The 14,924-nt window shown below is 42.9% G+C and overlaps 1 protein-coding gene across 6 annotated transcripts in view; it reads right to left on the bottom strand.

The window, feature by feature from the left end:
- Nucleotides 1-14,924, bottom strand: part of LOC103532407 (phospholipid-transporting ATPase ID) — an 86,060-nt gene that overhangs the window by 56,650 nt on the left and 14,486 nt on the right. For 2 of the 6 annotated variants that reach the window (XM_030466811.1, XM_030466813.1), the window contains exon 2: nt 7,805-7,883. In XM_030466811.1, the coding sequence (XP_030322671.1) occupies nt 7,805-7,847 (43 nt within the window). In that variant the 5' untranslated portion in view covers nt 7,848-7,883. Of the gene's footprint in view, nt 1-7,804; nt 7,884-13,579; nt 13,658-13,924; nt 14,216-14,456; nt 14,688-14,924 lie in introns of those variants that run through there. The other 4 variants (XR_003988655.1, XM_030466810.1, XM_030466812.1 and 1 more) reach the window with 4 other exon arrangements.

Here is a 14,924-nt window from a genome sequence, read left to right as displayed (position 1 = left end):
CACGATCTCCTGTGCTCTTCCCAGGGGGAACTGGGAAGCTGTCCCCCTTCTTCAACCAGGCAAGAGGCACTTGGCATGTGCATTTGAATTCAAGGATCCAAAATGCTCCTAGAAAGAAACCAGATGTAAATCTGCTCCAGTGAGGAGAGAAGCCTGGTTTCTCACCCTGCTGAGAGAAAAACTCTCCAAGAGGAATGGAGAGAGACACATATGTGAGACACATAGATAGGTGTCAACAGCACAGGGATGGCACAGGAGCATGAAACAGTGGGATGGGGGACAGAACAGCAAGGGAAACTCACTCAAGGCACTGCCCTCCTGTTCCTGATCATATGGCACCTAAGGGCAGGTTTTCTAGACCAATGCATTTCTGAAGGCCCCAGCTAGCTATGAGCCTGGTTCAAAACTGAATGGAAAGTCTCTGGCCTGCTGCAGCCATCCATCCCTCCCTCAAACATTGTCCCTAAAGGCCAAAATAGGAGACAAATTTGTGGTGGCACTATTTTAATTTTCTTTCTTGGCTAAGAGCCAGTAACCTCAGCTACAGCAGGAACAACCACAACAAAGGGCAAATGTTGCCTCCAACACCATCACCAAGCAGAACTTTCAGTCCTCTGGCTAAAGACAACCAACACTGAACATGTGCATGGGGCAACACGGCCTTAGTTGTTTTATTTTCACCAACAGATCATGAGGTCCTTCTGCTGCACTTCCTAAACCAGCAGTCCTCAACTATCATAGACCAGACAACATTTACTTGTTTCTGGAATTGTCTGGATGGAACTGAAGCCTCTTGGATGACCACGATAAACAAAAAGTTAGGGAAAATCAAGTGTTACACCAGCTTCACATGGGAACTACAGCTCAGGATATTTTGGCTGCAGATCCAAGCACACATGCCTTAACATGCCCTGCTGATTCTGAAAGCACTGAGGAAAAAGGGAGGGTAAAGCTGACAGGCCACCAGATGAGAAATTTTTTATTTCTTTAATTTTTTTATATGTCTAAGCAACTCCTAATTTCTCCTTCTGCAAACTACAGTCACATATCACTGGGAAGAAGGAATGGAATTTGTTCTCCAAGTTATCATTTGACTGCCACTGAAAACTATTTTAAATTATTCATCAGTGGAAACTCAGTGTACATAAATATGGCTTAATGCCCAGTTCTTGGTCTAACCACTGAGACCAAGTCACTGGGAAAGTGGCTGTTTTTCTCAGGCAGACAGATTTAGGAGCTAAACCATTGAAAAACAGCTATATTAAATTAAACCCATGCCAAAAATCATCTATAAATGTAACTGGCCAGCCCACCAGCCTTCTCCATTTAGGACCACTGCATGGAAAAGTCCTCCAAAAGGGTAGATTGAAGGTCTGGTTAGCCTAGAAATTTTGTTTCTGCTTTATGCTAAGGAGAATATGCTTGCCAAGATCAATGCTTTCAACAGGCTGTTGGAAAAATTTTGTAGATACTAGGTCTTGTAGCTCCAAGGAGCAGGAGTTTAAGGGCTGCCTGGTTTTGCCAAGTCATATACAAACCAGGGCCTCATACCTCATGCATGAAATGAACACAGTCCAATGAGAGGAGTGCCAGCGTAACTAAGCCTGAAAACAGAACAGAGACAACATAGACTCTGTAAAAATAATGATCTCTGCTCCACCCTTTAAACAAGCAACCTCAAGAGCATGAATGCTTCCCTGGACCAGCTACAAAGAGTGGCATCCAGGACCTGGGTTCATCTCCCAGCTTCCCCTGCAAGAGTGGCTCTTAGCAAAGATATTAACCTTACCAGTACCAGACTGTGAAAGCTGTGACATGGTTATTCTGGTCCCAGGGGCACATGTCTGGCCTTCCTGAGGCTGTAATTCAGGCTCTCTTACAAGAGACTATGAGCAGTCTCAGCAGACATTTTTTGTTTCAAGTCTCATGATGTGTCTGCTACCACCTCCTGTTCCTTCTCCTCCCTATTTTTGTTGGCCCCAATTTTGAGCACATCATCATTGCTTTGTGACCCAGCTTCTGGTATTACATCTCAGTAACGGGACAAGTGCTACCTCAGACCCAGCACCCAGGATATTTCTCTTCCCAGGCAGAAAAATCCTAGCCCCTATTTCTGGACTTTGCTGAACTGTTACTCTGTGTGTGTAAGTACCTGAAACCATGGTACTTTGCTCTATTCACTCCCCAGGAAAGAGAATTACACTGTCCATTGACAGGGAGAGGGGAGAGGGTGGTGAGACACTGTCACAGATTTCCCAGCCCCATCCCTGAAGGTGTTTAAGTCCATGTTGGATGGGGCTTGGAGTAACCTGGTCACTTGTGGGAGGTGTCCCTGCCCATGGCAGGGGTTGTAACTAGGTGATCTTCAAGGTTCCTTCCAGCCCAAACCATTCTGTGATTCTATGACTGTAAACTGCATCAGGCAACTAAAATCACTGCTCTTAGAGAGGCTATTATACAAGCTTATTAGCCAAAATTGCCTTTCATCAATAATTGTGCCTTTTTGCAGCCATGAGACATGAAGGAACCATGCAACAAGCTTCTCTATTTGAAGGTGCTATACTTGGGCAGAGTCACTACCATTGGGTAGTGATTATTTTTTATAGGATTATTTTTTATAGCAGTGGTATCACAGGACTTCACATTCAGAATGTAAATTGCCTTGCTGGGATCAGAGCTGCACTGAGGAAACTCTACCCAAGCCCATGGATCTTTACCCAACAAACTCAACGCCCATAATACATGGGTGAAGGGAAAAGCCATACAACAGACTTTAGGCTCCCAGGGTTAAATATCTATGTTTCACAGCCAGTCTTCAACACAGAAAAAAGCAAAAGCTGAACCCTCATCACTTGAGTGTCACCTTAACAGAGTAGCCTGCCCAGTGCCAGCTGCTCTGCAGCACCAAACCAAAGCCCATCCCTGCCCTGAACAGCAGCCAGAGCTGGCAGGGTGCAGTGAGCATGGCTTGGGCAGGACGAGTGGTGAGAACTCAGTGGGAAGGAAATGGAGAAAAAGTTCAGAGCCAAGCCCTGCTCAGAGCACGAACGTACCCAGCTGCCTGCCAAACAAACATGGTTTTTACTACTGAATCAAAGGAGGGGTCCCTAGGGTTCCATGTTACAAAACTGCACATTTTTGATGTGTAGATGCCCCGTCCTTTATGGAGCCTCTCTGGCTGCTCTGGCTGGACAGGATTTATGCTGGCAATCACATGCATTTTCATCTCTCAAATGAAGTAGTTTGTACTGATGGAGAGGGAATTAATTTAAAAATAAAACATACTCTGACAAGACTGTTCAGAGAAACCGCCATAAATGGCTTTAGGTCTATTTCCTCCTGCCTGTTCCTTTGTTATTAAATAAAGGTCTTCTTTATCATGTCCTCTTGCCATGAAAAAAGAATCCTCCTTCCTCCTAAAGAGATGAAATGCAAGAAATCTACTTTTTTTTTTTTTTTTTTTTTTTTAACTTACAAGCAATTTACATCATGTATAATGTCTTTTGTGTCTGGTACTAAGCTCAGCTAGGACTAAGCAAACCCCACATGACAACCAGAATTTGCCAACATAGATAAAACATTTTATATGTCCCTAGATCAGGTATTAATACAAAATGATTTTTTTTTCTTGCATCACTAACAGAGGATTTCCCATTTAGGAAATATGCTGACTTTTCCATACATCAAATGTAAGACCTAAAATAAAAAATACTGAGGTTGAACTGGAATTATTTCTGCATCAGGTCCAGTATTTTTTTAATATGAAGAGAAACATCAGAATTAGATCTTGCCCTTTTCCAAAAGCAGTGTTTGATCACCATAAGAACAGCAAAATATCACTATAAGCAGAGCAAAACCAGGAAAACAGGTCTCCAAAATGATGCCTCGGTTTTATCCAGTATGTATAACACTCAGGATTAAACAGCACTCTTGGGACACAGGCCTGTGAGAACTGCTTAGATAACCTTAAAATGGAAAACATTCCCTTTTAGGTTATTCTGTAAAGAAACAGAGGCTGCCTCATCTCTCTCTTTACCCACTTCCTGCAATAATACCAGTTCTGGTTTGTCTTTTTCTTCCTCCTCTCAGTGGTGTGTTATCCACCTTTCCTCTCTTCTGGACCAAGGCTGGGGACTCACCACGTGTCAGAAATGCCTTGCAACACATTATTTCTCACAAAGCACCTTTTCATTTTTGTTTTCAGTCCACTTCAGAATGAAAACACACATTTCCCAAATACATTAGCAGTAGGAATGCTTGAAAACTTTTAGTTTTTTTTTTCAAATCTTGTTTGGAATTCTTACCACTTTTTATCCATTTTTTTGGTAATGCTAGCTCACGCTATTTTTAACAATATCAGCCTGCCAAATAAAATAAATGAAATAGTAATTAGTTTGTCTTTTAAAAACTACTCTGACAGTGACTGGCTGGCACATGTGATTTCCTTTACTAGAAAACTCCATCTCCTAGACATCCTGGTAATGCCACAGCTTGACCCAATCACTCATGTAGTTAACAACAGCAATACACAGTGGTAGGAAGTGATGTAAAAATAATAAAAATAAATACAGCTCTGACACTAACTCTGAAATGTTTTTCAATTCACAGTTATTTCCCTCATGGGAAGTTATGTAAAAATAAATATATTTTTCATACTTGACATCTGTTGTAGTAAGACATTTCCCATCAGACTTGAACGGGAGTCCCAGAAAACAGCTGAGCTTTATGACTGTAGAGGTGGTCTCAGGCTATCTCTCAATAGGGAGCTGCTGCCTCTGCCAAGTTCTGCCCAGGGCACAGATGCTCAAAAATTGGCTGCCCTGGAGAGCAGGCTGTCCCTAGCAGCAATAAACCCCCCCCAAAACAAACAAACAAACAAAACCAAACCAAACCAAACCAAAACCAATGCAGGTTTCCAAAAGCCTTGGATCAATTTATATCCTTCCTCTTCATCTCACAGTGCCCTTGGGCTGGATTTATGGAGATGAAGCTGCAGCAATGACTGCTTTTGCCTTCAACTGGAAGCACACACCCTGGGATAAGTTCATTTGTGTAGATGAGTTCATCCTGGTCACTGTTTCTCCTTGTTTCCTGTATAGTCCTTGACCATATCCATCCTCAAGGTATGAAGGTCCACATGGGATCAAGCCAGTAAAGAGATATTCTGTAGATCTCGATCAGATATATGAAGAATTTTTTTACAATAAGGGTGGTGAATCACTGGTGGTGAATCGTTGCCTAGGGAGGTGGTAGATGCTCCATGAAGGTCATTCAAGGTCAGGATGAATGGGGCTCAGAGCAACCTAGTCTAGTTGAAGATGTCCCTGATCACTGCAAGGTGGGGGTTGAACTAGGTGAGCTTTAAAAGTCCCTTCTTACCCAAATTATTTTATGATTTATTAGCCATCACCAAGACATGGCCTATGTTTCCTCTTATACACTCCATGAAACTAAAGTCTCCCCACTGCTCACTCTTTCATCAGTGTTCATTCTAGGATAAATGAGTGGAACACCTCAGGCATCTTCTCTGCAGAAAAAATGCTGATGCTTGTCTAAGAAATGCACTTCCTCACCTGGGCTCAAAGAGCTTCACTGAGGTTCAGTCATCTAGAAACTGTTTTCTGCAAGTCTCTGTGTGCCTGACATTACACCATGTACCATTAAGCCCTATGAATTTTGGTTACATCAATGCTTTCTTGAATAAAGAGCATAAAACTATAAAAACTTACTCTTATCTCCAAGAAATTTAGACCATGTAGCCTGTTGTGTTAAACAATCCCTATGCTGAAAAATTTCCCCTAATTTTGACTACATCTCAGGGCCTGTGAGAACAGACACGTCTTGCCAGGGAGAAAGTGCAAAACATTTCTGTTCCTCATGGGAGCAATCCTGCTCCTAGTTTCAGCAGCTGATGCCTGAGGTAATCCATTCCCACCCATGAAAGTCATTCCATGAGCACGGCTCTTCAGTAAGGTTAAGAGTCATCCAGATTAGTTTTTGGAATAGAAATGAGGTGTTTCAGTGAGCAGTGCTGTCTCTCCAAGACAAGTGCCTGGGATGTTCTCCAAAGAGCCTTGCCTGCTCTCAGGAAGAACAGTCATAATACAAAAGAGCCATTGTTGTTCTCCAACAACAAAGACTCATAAACAGATGAATTAAAATATCACTTCAACTGCCTGGTGTTTACTCCAGCAAAATGTTTGCAGGGAGCAATCATAGTCATTTCAGCCTTTGGGCTGCAAGGTGAAAGAGTTAAAAATATAAGGGGAGGAAAAAGCACTCTTCTAGCTTCTTGCTGTGGAAGCTCAAAACTCCCTGAACAGCCAAGCTTCCTTTAAGCTTCTCTGAACTTCCTCCGGTTCGAATTCATTGGTTATGAAACAGTGATCAAAAGCACATAAAAAGAGAAAGTTAACTTTCCCTATAAAATAGGGTTTCTAGTACTTAGGAAGGACCCTTTGTGGAAGAGGGAGCTGAAAAGATCTTTGCTAAAAACTAGAGGCAGGCCAGACAAACCAGAGAAATCTCCTAACACAGCAACATAGTCTTTCTGATAATCAGAACAGCTATTTCTTTACAAGTGGGGATAATGTGGGTGGATGGTGGCTGACAGACAAGCCTGTCATCTCCCTCATCTCCAAAGGCTAGGTGGAGGGAGAGGCCTTGGTCTGGCAAAGATCCTTCACTGGGAGGAAGCAAAACCTTCTCCTGTGGGACTATCTGAGCAGCAGACAGATGCTCTTGTCTTCACAACAGCATTCACGGTTAACCCTGCACTAGGAAGGGGAAACAGCAGCATAACTGCAAAAAACTGTGGGAAAAAGCTGTTCAAGTCTTCTGAGCTCAGAGAGGTTGGGGAAAAACAATTTCATGTCAAAAAGTAAGTAGAGCACTGATCTCCACCTTCCTCAAATACAGGGAGGAACACCCTGGAAAAGAAAGGCTAAAGACTCTTTCTCTTCACAGCATCTCATGGACCCCTCAACAGAGATCACACCCTGGGCCTGGAGGTGAAAGGATAAAACCAGGAGACTCAGTTCTGCAGCTCCTGCTCCAGAAAGCCCTGGTACAGATGAATTTGCACCCTAGGAGGCTGCAGGAAGATTGTCCACTTCAGGGCTACATTAGTACCCCTCCAGCTGGACTTTTTTTGAGCATTCTCTTCTTCAGGCTTCCTGCTGCAAAGTCTGGTGAGGATTGTGCTGCAGAGGAAGGCTGCTCCTTATCTCTACACCCATTTATTTGGGTGCCACATGGAGCTCATAGGTAAGGAATTATGTAGGCTCTGGTTTCTTCTCCAGATTTAGCATTCCCCTCAGCAGCATCTGGAGTGCTCTCTGGGTGCACCTCTGTTCTTTGCTCTTCTTTCTACTTCTTATTGAAAGGAATATCTGGACATTGCTGTTAACACATTTCATCACCAAAAATCTGCATCAGAGTTTCACAATGACTTGCTTTTGGGGTGTTTTATAAACTACTAGGGAGAGGGCACTATGAATTGCTCTTCTACCTGCTGCACTAAAAGATCCCTGTGGAAAAGACACCAAAACCCAACATCCCCCAGTCAGTCATATGCTATGACAGAAGAGGAACTCTGCAGCCTGTTCCCTCTCAGATGTTTCCTCAGGCAGGCAGTCTGCAGCATTCCCCCATGGTGGTATGGGATGCAGAGCAATAAAAGAAAATGTGGCATCCTCTGCCCACCCTGCAGGTGTGACACATTCTCCCAAGGGCTGGCACATCTGTTTTGTTTACAGTCATTTGTTTATTGCCCATGACAATGGCATTACCAGATCACACTCACCTTTCAATTTCTTCTTTCCAAATTTTAATCCAAATAGAGACATCCCAAAACTCTATTTTAGTCCAACTCCATGGAATTTCTGCAAGAGAAAGGAGAACGTAGTTCACAACAGGGCTTTCTAGTCCTGCAGCATGACACGATGCACCATGTATGTGTAGTTCTGTGTCCATAAAATGGGAAAACCAAACTCCTAAGCACTGTGGCCAGCTGCTACAGTTTATCACCTGGTCTGCTTTTCAAAGGCAAGACCATCTCACATTTGCCAGCTGCACTGCATCAGTGTGGGCTGCCTTACCTTGGGCATTATGATCGCTTTGTTTCCTGACACTGCTCGAAGAAGGGGCTGAAGGAGACTGGAAAGGACATTCCTAACATCTTGGTGTTATATGAAAAGAAGAAATACACTAGCAGGGTTTGTACTTAAGATATAGAGGAACTGTGTGACTACCTAGAGCAAGACTAGCCTCCCTGAAAAGGAGGAAGTGTCAGGAAATAGTGGTTTCCTGCACATCTGCCTGCTTTCAATGTATGCTGGCTCACACTGTTGTCCATCTGCTGGTCACCCTCCAAGTTTGGGGTGGACTGGCCTGTATGCTTCTGTCTAAAACTTGAAGCCTAAAGCCAGGCATCAGAAATGCACTTCAGGCACTGAATATATCTTGATATGGGTAGGAGTTGAGCATTAAGCAAAATTACATCGAAACTTGTCAGCAACAAAACTTTTGGTGTTCTAAGTAGATCTGTGTGCATGGGAAAAACTGGCACTGCCATGAAGTTTCTGCACTTTGTCCTATGTGATGCGTGCAGAGCAAGGGTGCTTAAGTAGGCAAATAAAACAGATAATGCATCATATTTTGGAAATGTGCAAATGTGAATACAGCCTATGCCAATGTCCAAATACAAGCCTGATACATCACCACCAGACTGTGCACCCATGCAAGCTCAGGCTTCACATCTTTTCAGAAAATAAAAGTCATCTTTAAGGAAAACTTGACAGTCACTGCATAGGCTGAACATTTCTGCATAGATCTCTATTCCAGATGCTGAAGCAACACTATATTTAGCATCAGCAATTGAATGAGCCTGAGATAAGGCAAACAGCAGGAGCTAAGTGCTGTACACCCTGAGTACAGAACAGCCATGGCATGGTGCTCTCTGGTACACAGAGGGAACCCCTCTGCCCAGTGTGGTTGAAAGAGCTTCTTCTGTTCACTTAGGTAGATGCAGCTGTTTGTGCTCACCAGAAAAAAATTCTGGGCAACATTTCTCTCCAAAATTTCTTCTGTCCATGGAGCTAAACCACTTAACGTGGCAATATTCAGTGTCACAACATAAAGTTTCCTTAGCCCTGCTGAGCAGCCTTGCTTTCCATCCCTAACTGACCTATTGTTTTCAACACACTTCTTCCATACTGTAGAATTATTACTGTGTCTTACAAAACAGTCCTAGAAGAGAGCTTCATAAAGCAGTAGGAGGAGTGAGACCTGCTACCCACACACCTAGAGGTAAACCCCTCAGATTCCAGAGGCCATAGGTCCGATAATCACTGTCCACTGGAACCACAAGGATGCAAAATGTTGGCTGGTTGTAATCATCATATGGCTATACTCACAAACCTGGGATTCTGCTGCACTTGCCAAATGTTTTAGAAAGATTATCCACAACTACCAAACATCTCCCAGCTGTGTAGTCAATTGTCAAGGCATGTAATTTCAGCAGAGGGAAAGAAAGGATTTTTATATTTGTGAGGGAACGAAAAAGAGAGGGTGGTTATAAGCCTTCTTTCAGAAGTAATAACATGAAATAGACAATGGAGTTAAGATCCACATCTCACAAGCAAAAACCTGCAACTTCCTTCAGCTGTGACACATGGCTTTTGTTAATTACTGTGATTCTTTAATCATCAATTTCTGTAGTGACTGCCATGCAACAAGACTGGGAAATTGTAACAAAACACTGGCATGTAGGGCATCTTTAATTCCTTCACCTTTTCAACTCATTTGATTGACTCTTGCCAAACATCTTTACGAAGCAATTTTGAGTTACTATCATGGCCAGCACAAATATCCTTGCAGGTTCACCACCCTCATAAAACTTTGTCTTTTAGGTCACAGGTGAGTGATAATTTGCACTAATTAACTGTCTGCTGTGCCATCACACAGATTTAAGATGGCTGTTTATTCAGTTAAAGCCCAGGAATTAGAAATCCTTCCCAAACTGACCTGACCCCTTCATGCTAAACTCAGTTCCTGACCTGCCCAAACCACAATGTCATTTGAGAACGTGTGGGTTGTCAATGGGTACACACACAAACACACACACACCATGGCATTAAGGTCTCGACACACCCCTATTTCATGGAGGTGAACACTTTACTTTCATAATATTGCAAATGTCTTCCTTTGCTGCTTTGTTATTGACTCACTCATCTAATCCTCATATTCCTTTTACCTCACAACCCACTCTCATGCTGGCTTCTGTCTGTGCCTGCCTGCTCTCAGCCCTGTTTGTACCAGTACACCTTCACACTTCCAGGTCTTTTTTAAGTCTGATTGCTCACTGACCATCAGCTGCAAGCATTAAAACAAATCTAAGCAAATCATGGTGGAGTTGTCCCTTTCCATGGCGCTCTTTTGTTATCTGCCACACCTTCTACAAGCAGATGTAGTTTCCTGGCTGATCTTAGCTCTGCTTTTCAGTCTCTTGTCTTTTTATTGGAGTATTTTGGGCTTTCAATCCTACCTGCAGGGTCTTTGAACCTGTATTTATCAACAATCTCCCTCAGGGTTTTGGGATTTTTTTTCAAATTCCACTTGCAATCAAGATTCACATCCCTGTTCACCTTTCTTTATGACTCTCTCTATTTCTTAAATCCTTCCAAAATTGCAATGATAGGTCTTCAGCCTCATATCACTCACATACACTGCCATGGTTTCAATTTACCTTTATGCTTTCTGGAAAAAATTATGTGTCTCATATTTTGTTTTTATGTAGCATGAAGTACTTCTCAGATTTTGTTTAGACACTTGCACAGCCTCCTATTCCTGAACTAATTGAAAACACGTAAAACAAATGAAAACTTTCTATGGTCAGAAAAAGGTAATTTCCTGTTTGCCTTCATTTTCCCTGGCACCAGCTATTCTCAGATACAAAATAAAGTACTGCTTAACTTTCCTCACGTTGTCTTCCACCATCTGTGTCAGACCTCCTGGACCTTTTTAGCTATTCCATTTTCTACTCAATTATTTTATAATTTTGTTTTGCTTTCATTTCTGTTTATTCCAGGTAACCCCGCACTGTCAGTAATCAGCTCAGTCTCATGGTGTTCAGTCACCATGCAGGCCCAGCTCCTCTGCTTAACAGGACACCTTACTTTCCCGTGTGTCCAGAACCTGTAGCAAAAATTATTAAAAGTTCAAATTCCCAGTCCCTCATTTATGGCTGTTTTGGGGTACAAGCTATAAGAAATTACCCCATCTTAGTATGCAAGTCTTCTGTGCCTACAGTGTTCTACAAATTGACTATCTATGATTTAAACTTCTGCAAAGGCAATACACCTGCTTTATGGCTACTAACAATTTAATCATGGGCTCTGAGCAGTATAAAACCTCCATAGCAAGAAGCTACTTTGTTAGGTCTTAAATAGGGAAGGGATGCTTTCTTGCAAACAAAGCTCAGCCTTATTTAAGAGAGGCAAGAGACAGCTTTGGCTTGAGAACACAGCTGTGGAACTTCTGTGTGAGGGACAGAGTTGCAATGAGTTATACCACATGGAATTTGCAAAGGCTACAGCCTAATCCAAAACCATGGCTCACTAAGGACCATATTGCAAAGCAGAGGTGGAGGGAAGCAGTTCCCACCACCACAGCTCTGAGTAGAAAAATGAGAGAAGACATGGCACAGTTCGAATGAGTGGAGAACAGATGTTGCATATGGAAAACACAGCGAGTTTCTTGGCTCTGTATCTTTGGACTTAGCTACACGATACCTCTGACTCAATGATAAATATGGATTAGAAAATACTTGGTGCCTCTGCTTCCATCACTTTGTTCCCAGACTATGTGAAACGATCCATGTTAAATACAATCATTTTTGGAAGGGTTATTTTAATCCAGATCATGGGGTATAGTTCAGTACAGACTGAAATTCCTGCCCAAACAGTGGTTGTAGCAGATCTGGTGGGGCAGTGACTTGTGCTATAATAGGAGAAAAAATCATGCAGAGTCTGAGGGAATTAGGCAGAAGAACAAGATTTCTCTGGTCAGTTTGTCACTTTGGCCACCAAATAAATTTTAGAGTGTGTGTACACCCTAAAAATCTTAAATAGTCTTGTCCAGGTAAGAATTCAGAAATCATACCATGCTTTCACTCAGCAGCTTTCTATGTCAGGTCCTGTTTTTGCATAGTAGCCATATTTTTAAGTCATTGTTTTTTAGTCTATATTCAGCTGATGTAACAACTACAAATACCTACAGGACTTATAACTTTTGTGGGGCTTTTTTGCCGTGTTTTATGTTTGTTTATTGGTTTTTGTTTGTGGTTTTGTTTCGTTTTGTTGTTTTGTTTTAGTTTTCTCATGCTAAAGCACTTAATTTCTAACCAATAGCTCGGTGTAGTTGAAAGCAGATCCCAAGCCCTGGGCATAGTGTCAGACAAGGTTCAAGACTGCCTGCCCTGCCTCGTCCTCTTGGTGGAGTAATGCTGCTGAATACTACAAGATAAGCCAAATCCAAATCCACAGATTTTCAATATGTATCACTTTAAACTGGACTTGGAGGCATAACTGGGAAAATATTAGGGATTTAAAATACATTATGTTACCAAACTCCCTGTTTTCTCCATGCCTGAGGAGATTGCCTGCTAGCAGGGTGTATATGTCAGGTGTTAGGGCAGGAGACACATGCTCCCTCCCAGGTATCACAGAGGATATCACATTACGTGAAAGTTTGCTAATGGTCTGGTAAGAGCAAACTGGCACGGACTGACCTTGTAAAGTGCCATGTAAAGGCATGTTTGCAAAGGGCTCCCTTTAAACTTGTGGTATATAAACTATTTTCATTTGAATGGCTCAGTTTTTGGTCCCAAAGAGTATGGTGTGCTTGCCTTCCTCTATTGAAAGCAAGCCCTAAACATTTAGGCATTAGAAATAATTAGTACTAATCATATTCTAACATTGAAACACATTAGAATTTGTGTTTCTTTATCCCTCTTTACATTCTCTTGTGTTTGAACACCTCAAGAGCAAAACAGGGAGTGGCACGTGTTGTACCACTCCCTGCTTTGCAAACGTGAAACACAGAAAGTTTGCTGCAGGAAGGACAGCGAATAACTATAAATGGTCACTCTTGGCATCAGGGTTTACAAAGGGAGGAGTGAGTATGGGGTGATCCTACTAGTTCAGTCCGAGAAGTCTGAAAGAACCCCTGAAACCTCCTGAGCTTTTAAAATAACTAAAGAGGTGTCTTGGGTTAAGGTGTGCTCACCCTCCAGCTATTTTTTGGTGTTGTTCCAAGCGAGACATACAGAAACCCGGGAAGCTGTTTGCTCCTACCCCCTACACTGAAGTGTGCCAATGCAATTAGCTACAACTGCTGGGAAACAGACTCAGTCTGTTATCTGCCACGTTTTAAAGCAATGATCCAACCTCCTCCATCTGTCTTCATTAAAACAGCCTTTACAACTGACACCAGGATGGCAGTCGAAAAAAAAAAAAAAAAAAAGAATTTGCATACATCTCCTCTGGGGTAAATTATCTGTAATGCTCAAGTTACCGACCGACCAGCAGCTGATGGTGCGGGGAGAGTTCCCGAGCAGGGACGCCGGCTGCAGTCTGCTCCCTCCGAAACAATGCGAACAATAGCAGCTTCCCCGGCCGGCTGCTGCTGATGGCAATCCTGAACAGCCCAGCTCACTCCACCCAGAAGTCTATCAGCTCGCCCTCAGAAAAAGAAAAAAAAAAAAAGCTCTACCCCCAAGCACTTTGATTAAGCTTTGCGAAACTCTCGGGTCCGGGGAAAAAAAAAAAAAAAAAAAAAAAAAAGTGTGGGGTTTTTTTTTTCCCCAAAAAACTCTAGCAAAGAGAACAAGCCAAGCAGGCGGAAGGAGAGCATTAAATCTTACCCTTGAAGGCTTGTAAAGGTCAGAGCAACAAAGTTGCTGCCCTCCATAGCATTCGGGTAGACTCCTCTCTTCTCATTTATACGCAGTTTATCCCCTCCCAAGACCGGCAGCTTCGCCCGTACTCCCGGTGCTGGGACGTTCACCTAGGAGCTCCTCTGGTTGTTGAAGAGGGCATCACATGGCTGCCTCTCAGACCCTTAAAATCCACCGATCTGCCCCGCACCGCCTCGGTAACTGAACTTACTCCAAGTTCCCTACTTCTTCAGTCACTGGGCTTGGCTCCTGGCCAAATACTTCAACTTTTTTCCCCCCCCTTTTTTTTTTTTTTCTTCCCTTTTTTTTTTTTCCCTTTTCTTTTTTTTTTCCTTTTTTAAATTCTGTTTCCTGTAGATAGGGAGAGTGTAGTAGCTTCCTTAAAAATAAAATGCTTCAGCAAAACAAGCTGCAAATTAGTAAAGCAGAAAAGCAGAGCCACCTAATTTTGGAGGCACCCCAATTAATTCCAGAAGCAACCGCTGCTCGCCTTACCTACCTCCTGCCAACGCGGAAGCTTTTGATAGGCAGTAAAAGAGTCCAACATATCAAATTGCTTTAAAAGAGGATGAACTTGGTAAGGGATCCATTTCTTAGTGGCAGCCTCTGTGTCTCTCTGGGTCCGCAATGCCGGAGTCGCTCAGGACTCCTTAAAAGCAGAGACACTATCCTACAAGCTGATCCCAAGGCTCCACCTCATCCACTTTCCAACAGTTGTGAGTAGCAAAAACTGCAGAGAAATACCTCATAGAGCACAATTGCATAACTCAACCACAGAGCTTCCTCCCGCCAGCCAGAGGATCGCTTTGGCAACAAGACATCAGGGCTTGCTCATCCCGAAAGCATGACCTTCCCTTAGCCTCTGGGACACCCACGTGGCCCCACGGCTACAAGAGGGACCCTCCTCACCAAAACCCTTCAGCACTCTCATGAGATGCCCAACCTTCCCACTTGTTCTTCAAAATTC

This window comes from Calypte anna, chromosome Z (genome assembly GCF_003957555.1).
Source record: "Calypte anna isolate BGI_N300 chromosome Z, bCalAnn1_v1.p, whole genome shotgun sequence".
Lineage (NCBI taxonomy): Eukaryota > Metazoa > Chordata > Aves > Apodiformes > Trochilidae > Calypte > Calypte anna.
Note: the sequence above shows the minus strand (reverse complement) of the source record. Positions and strands in the feature narration are given on the sequence as shown.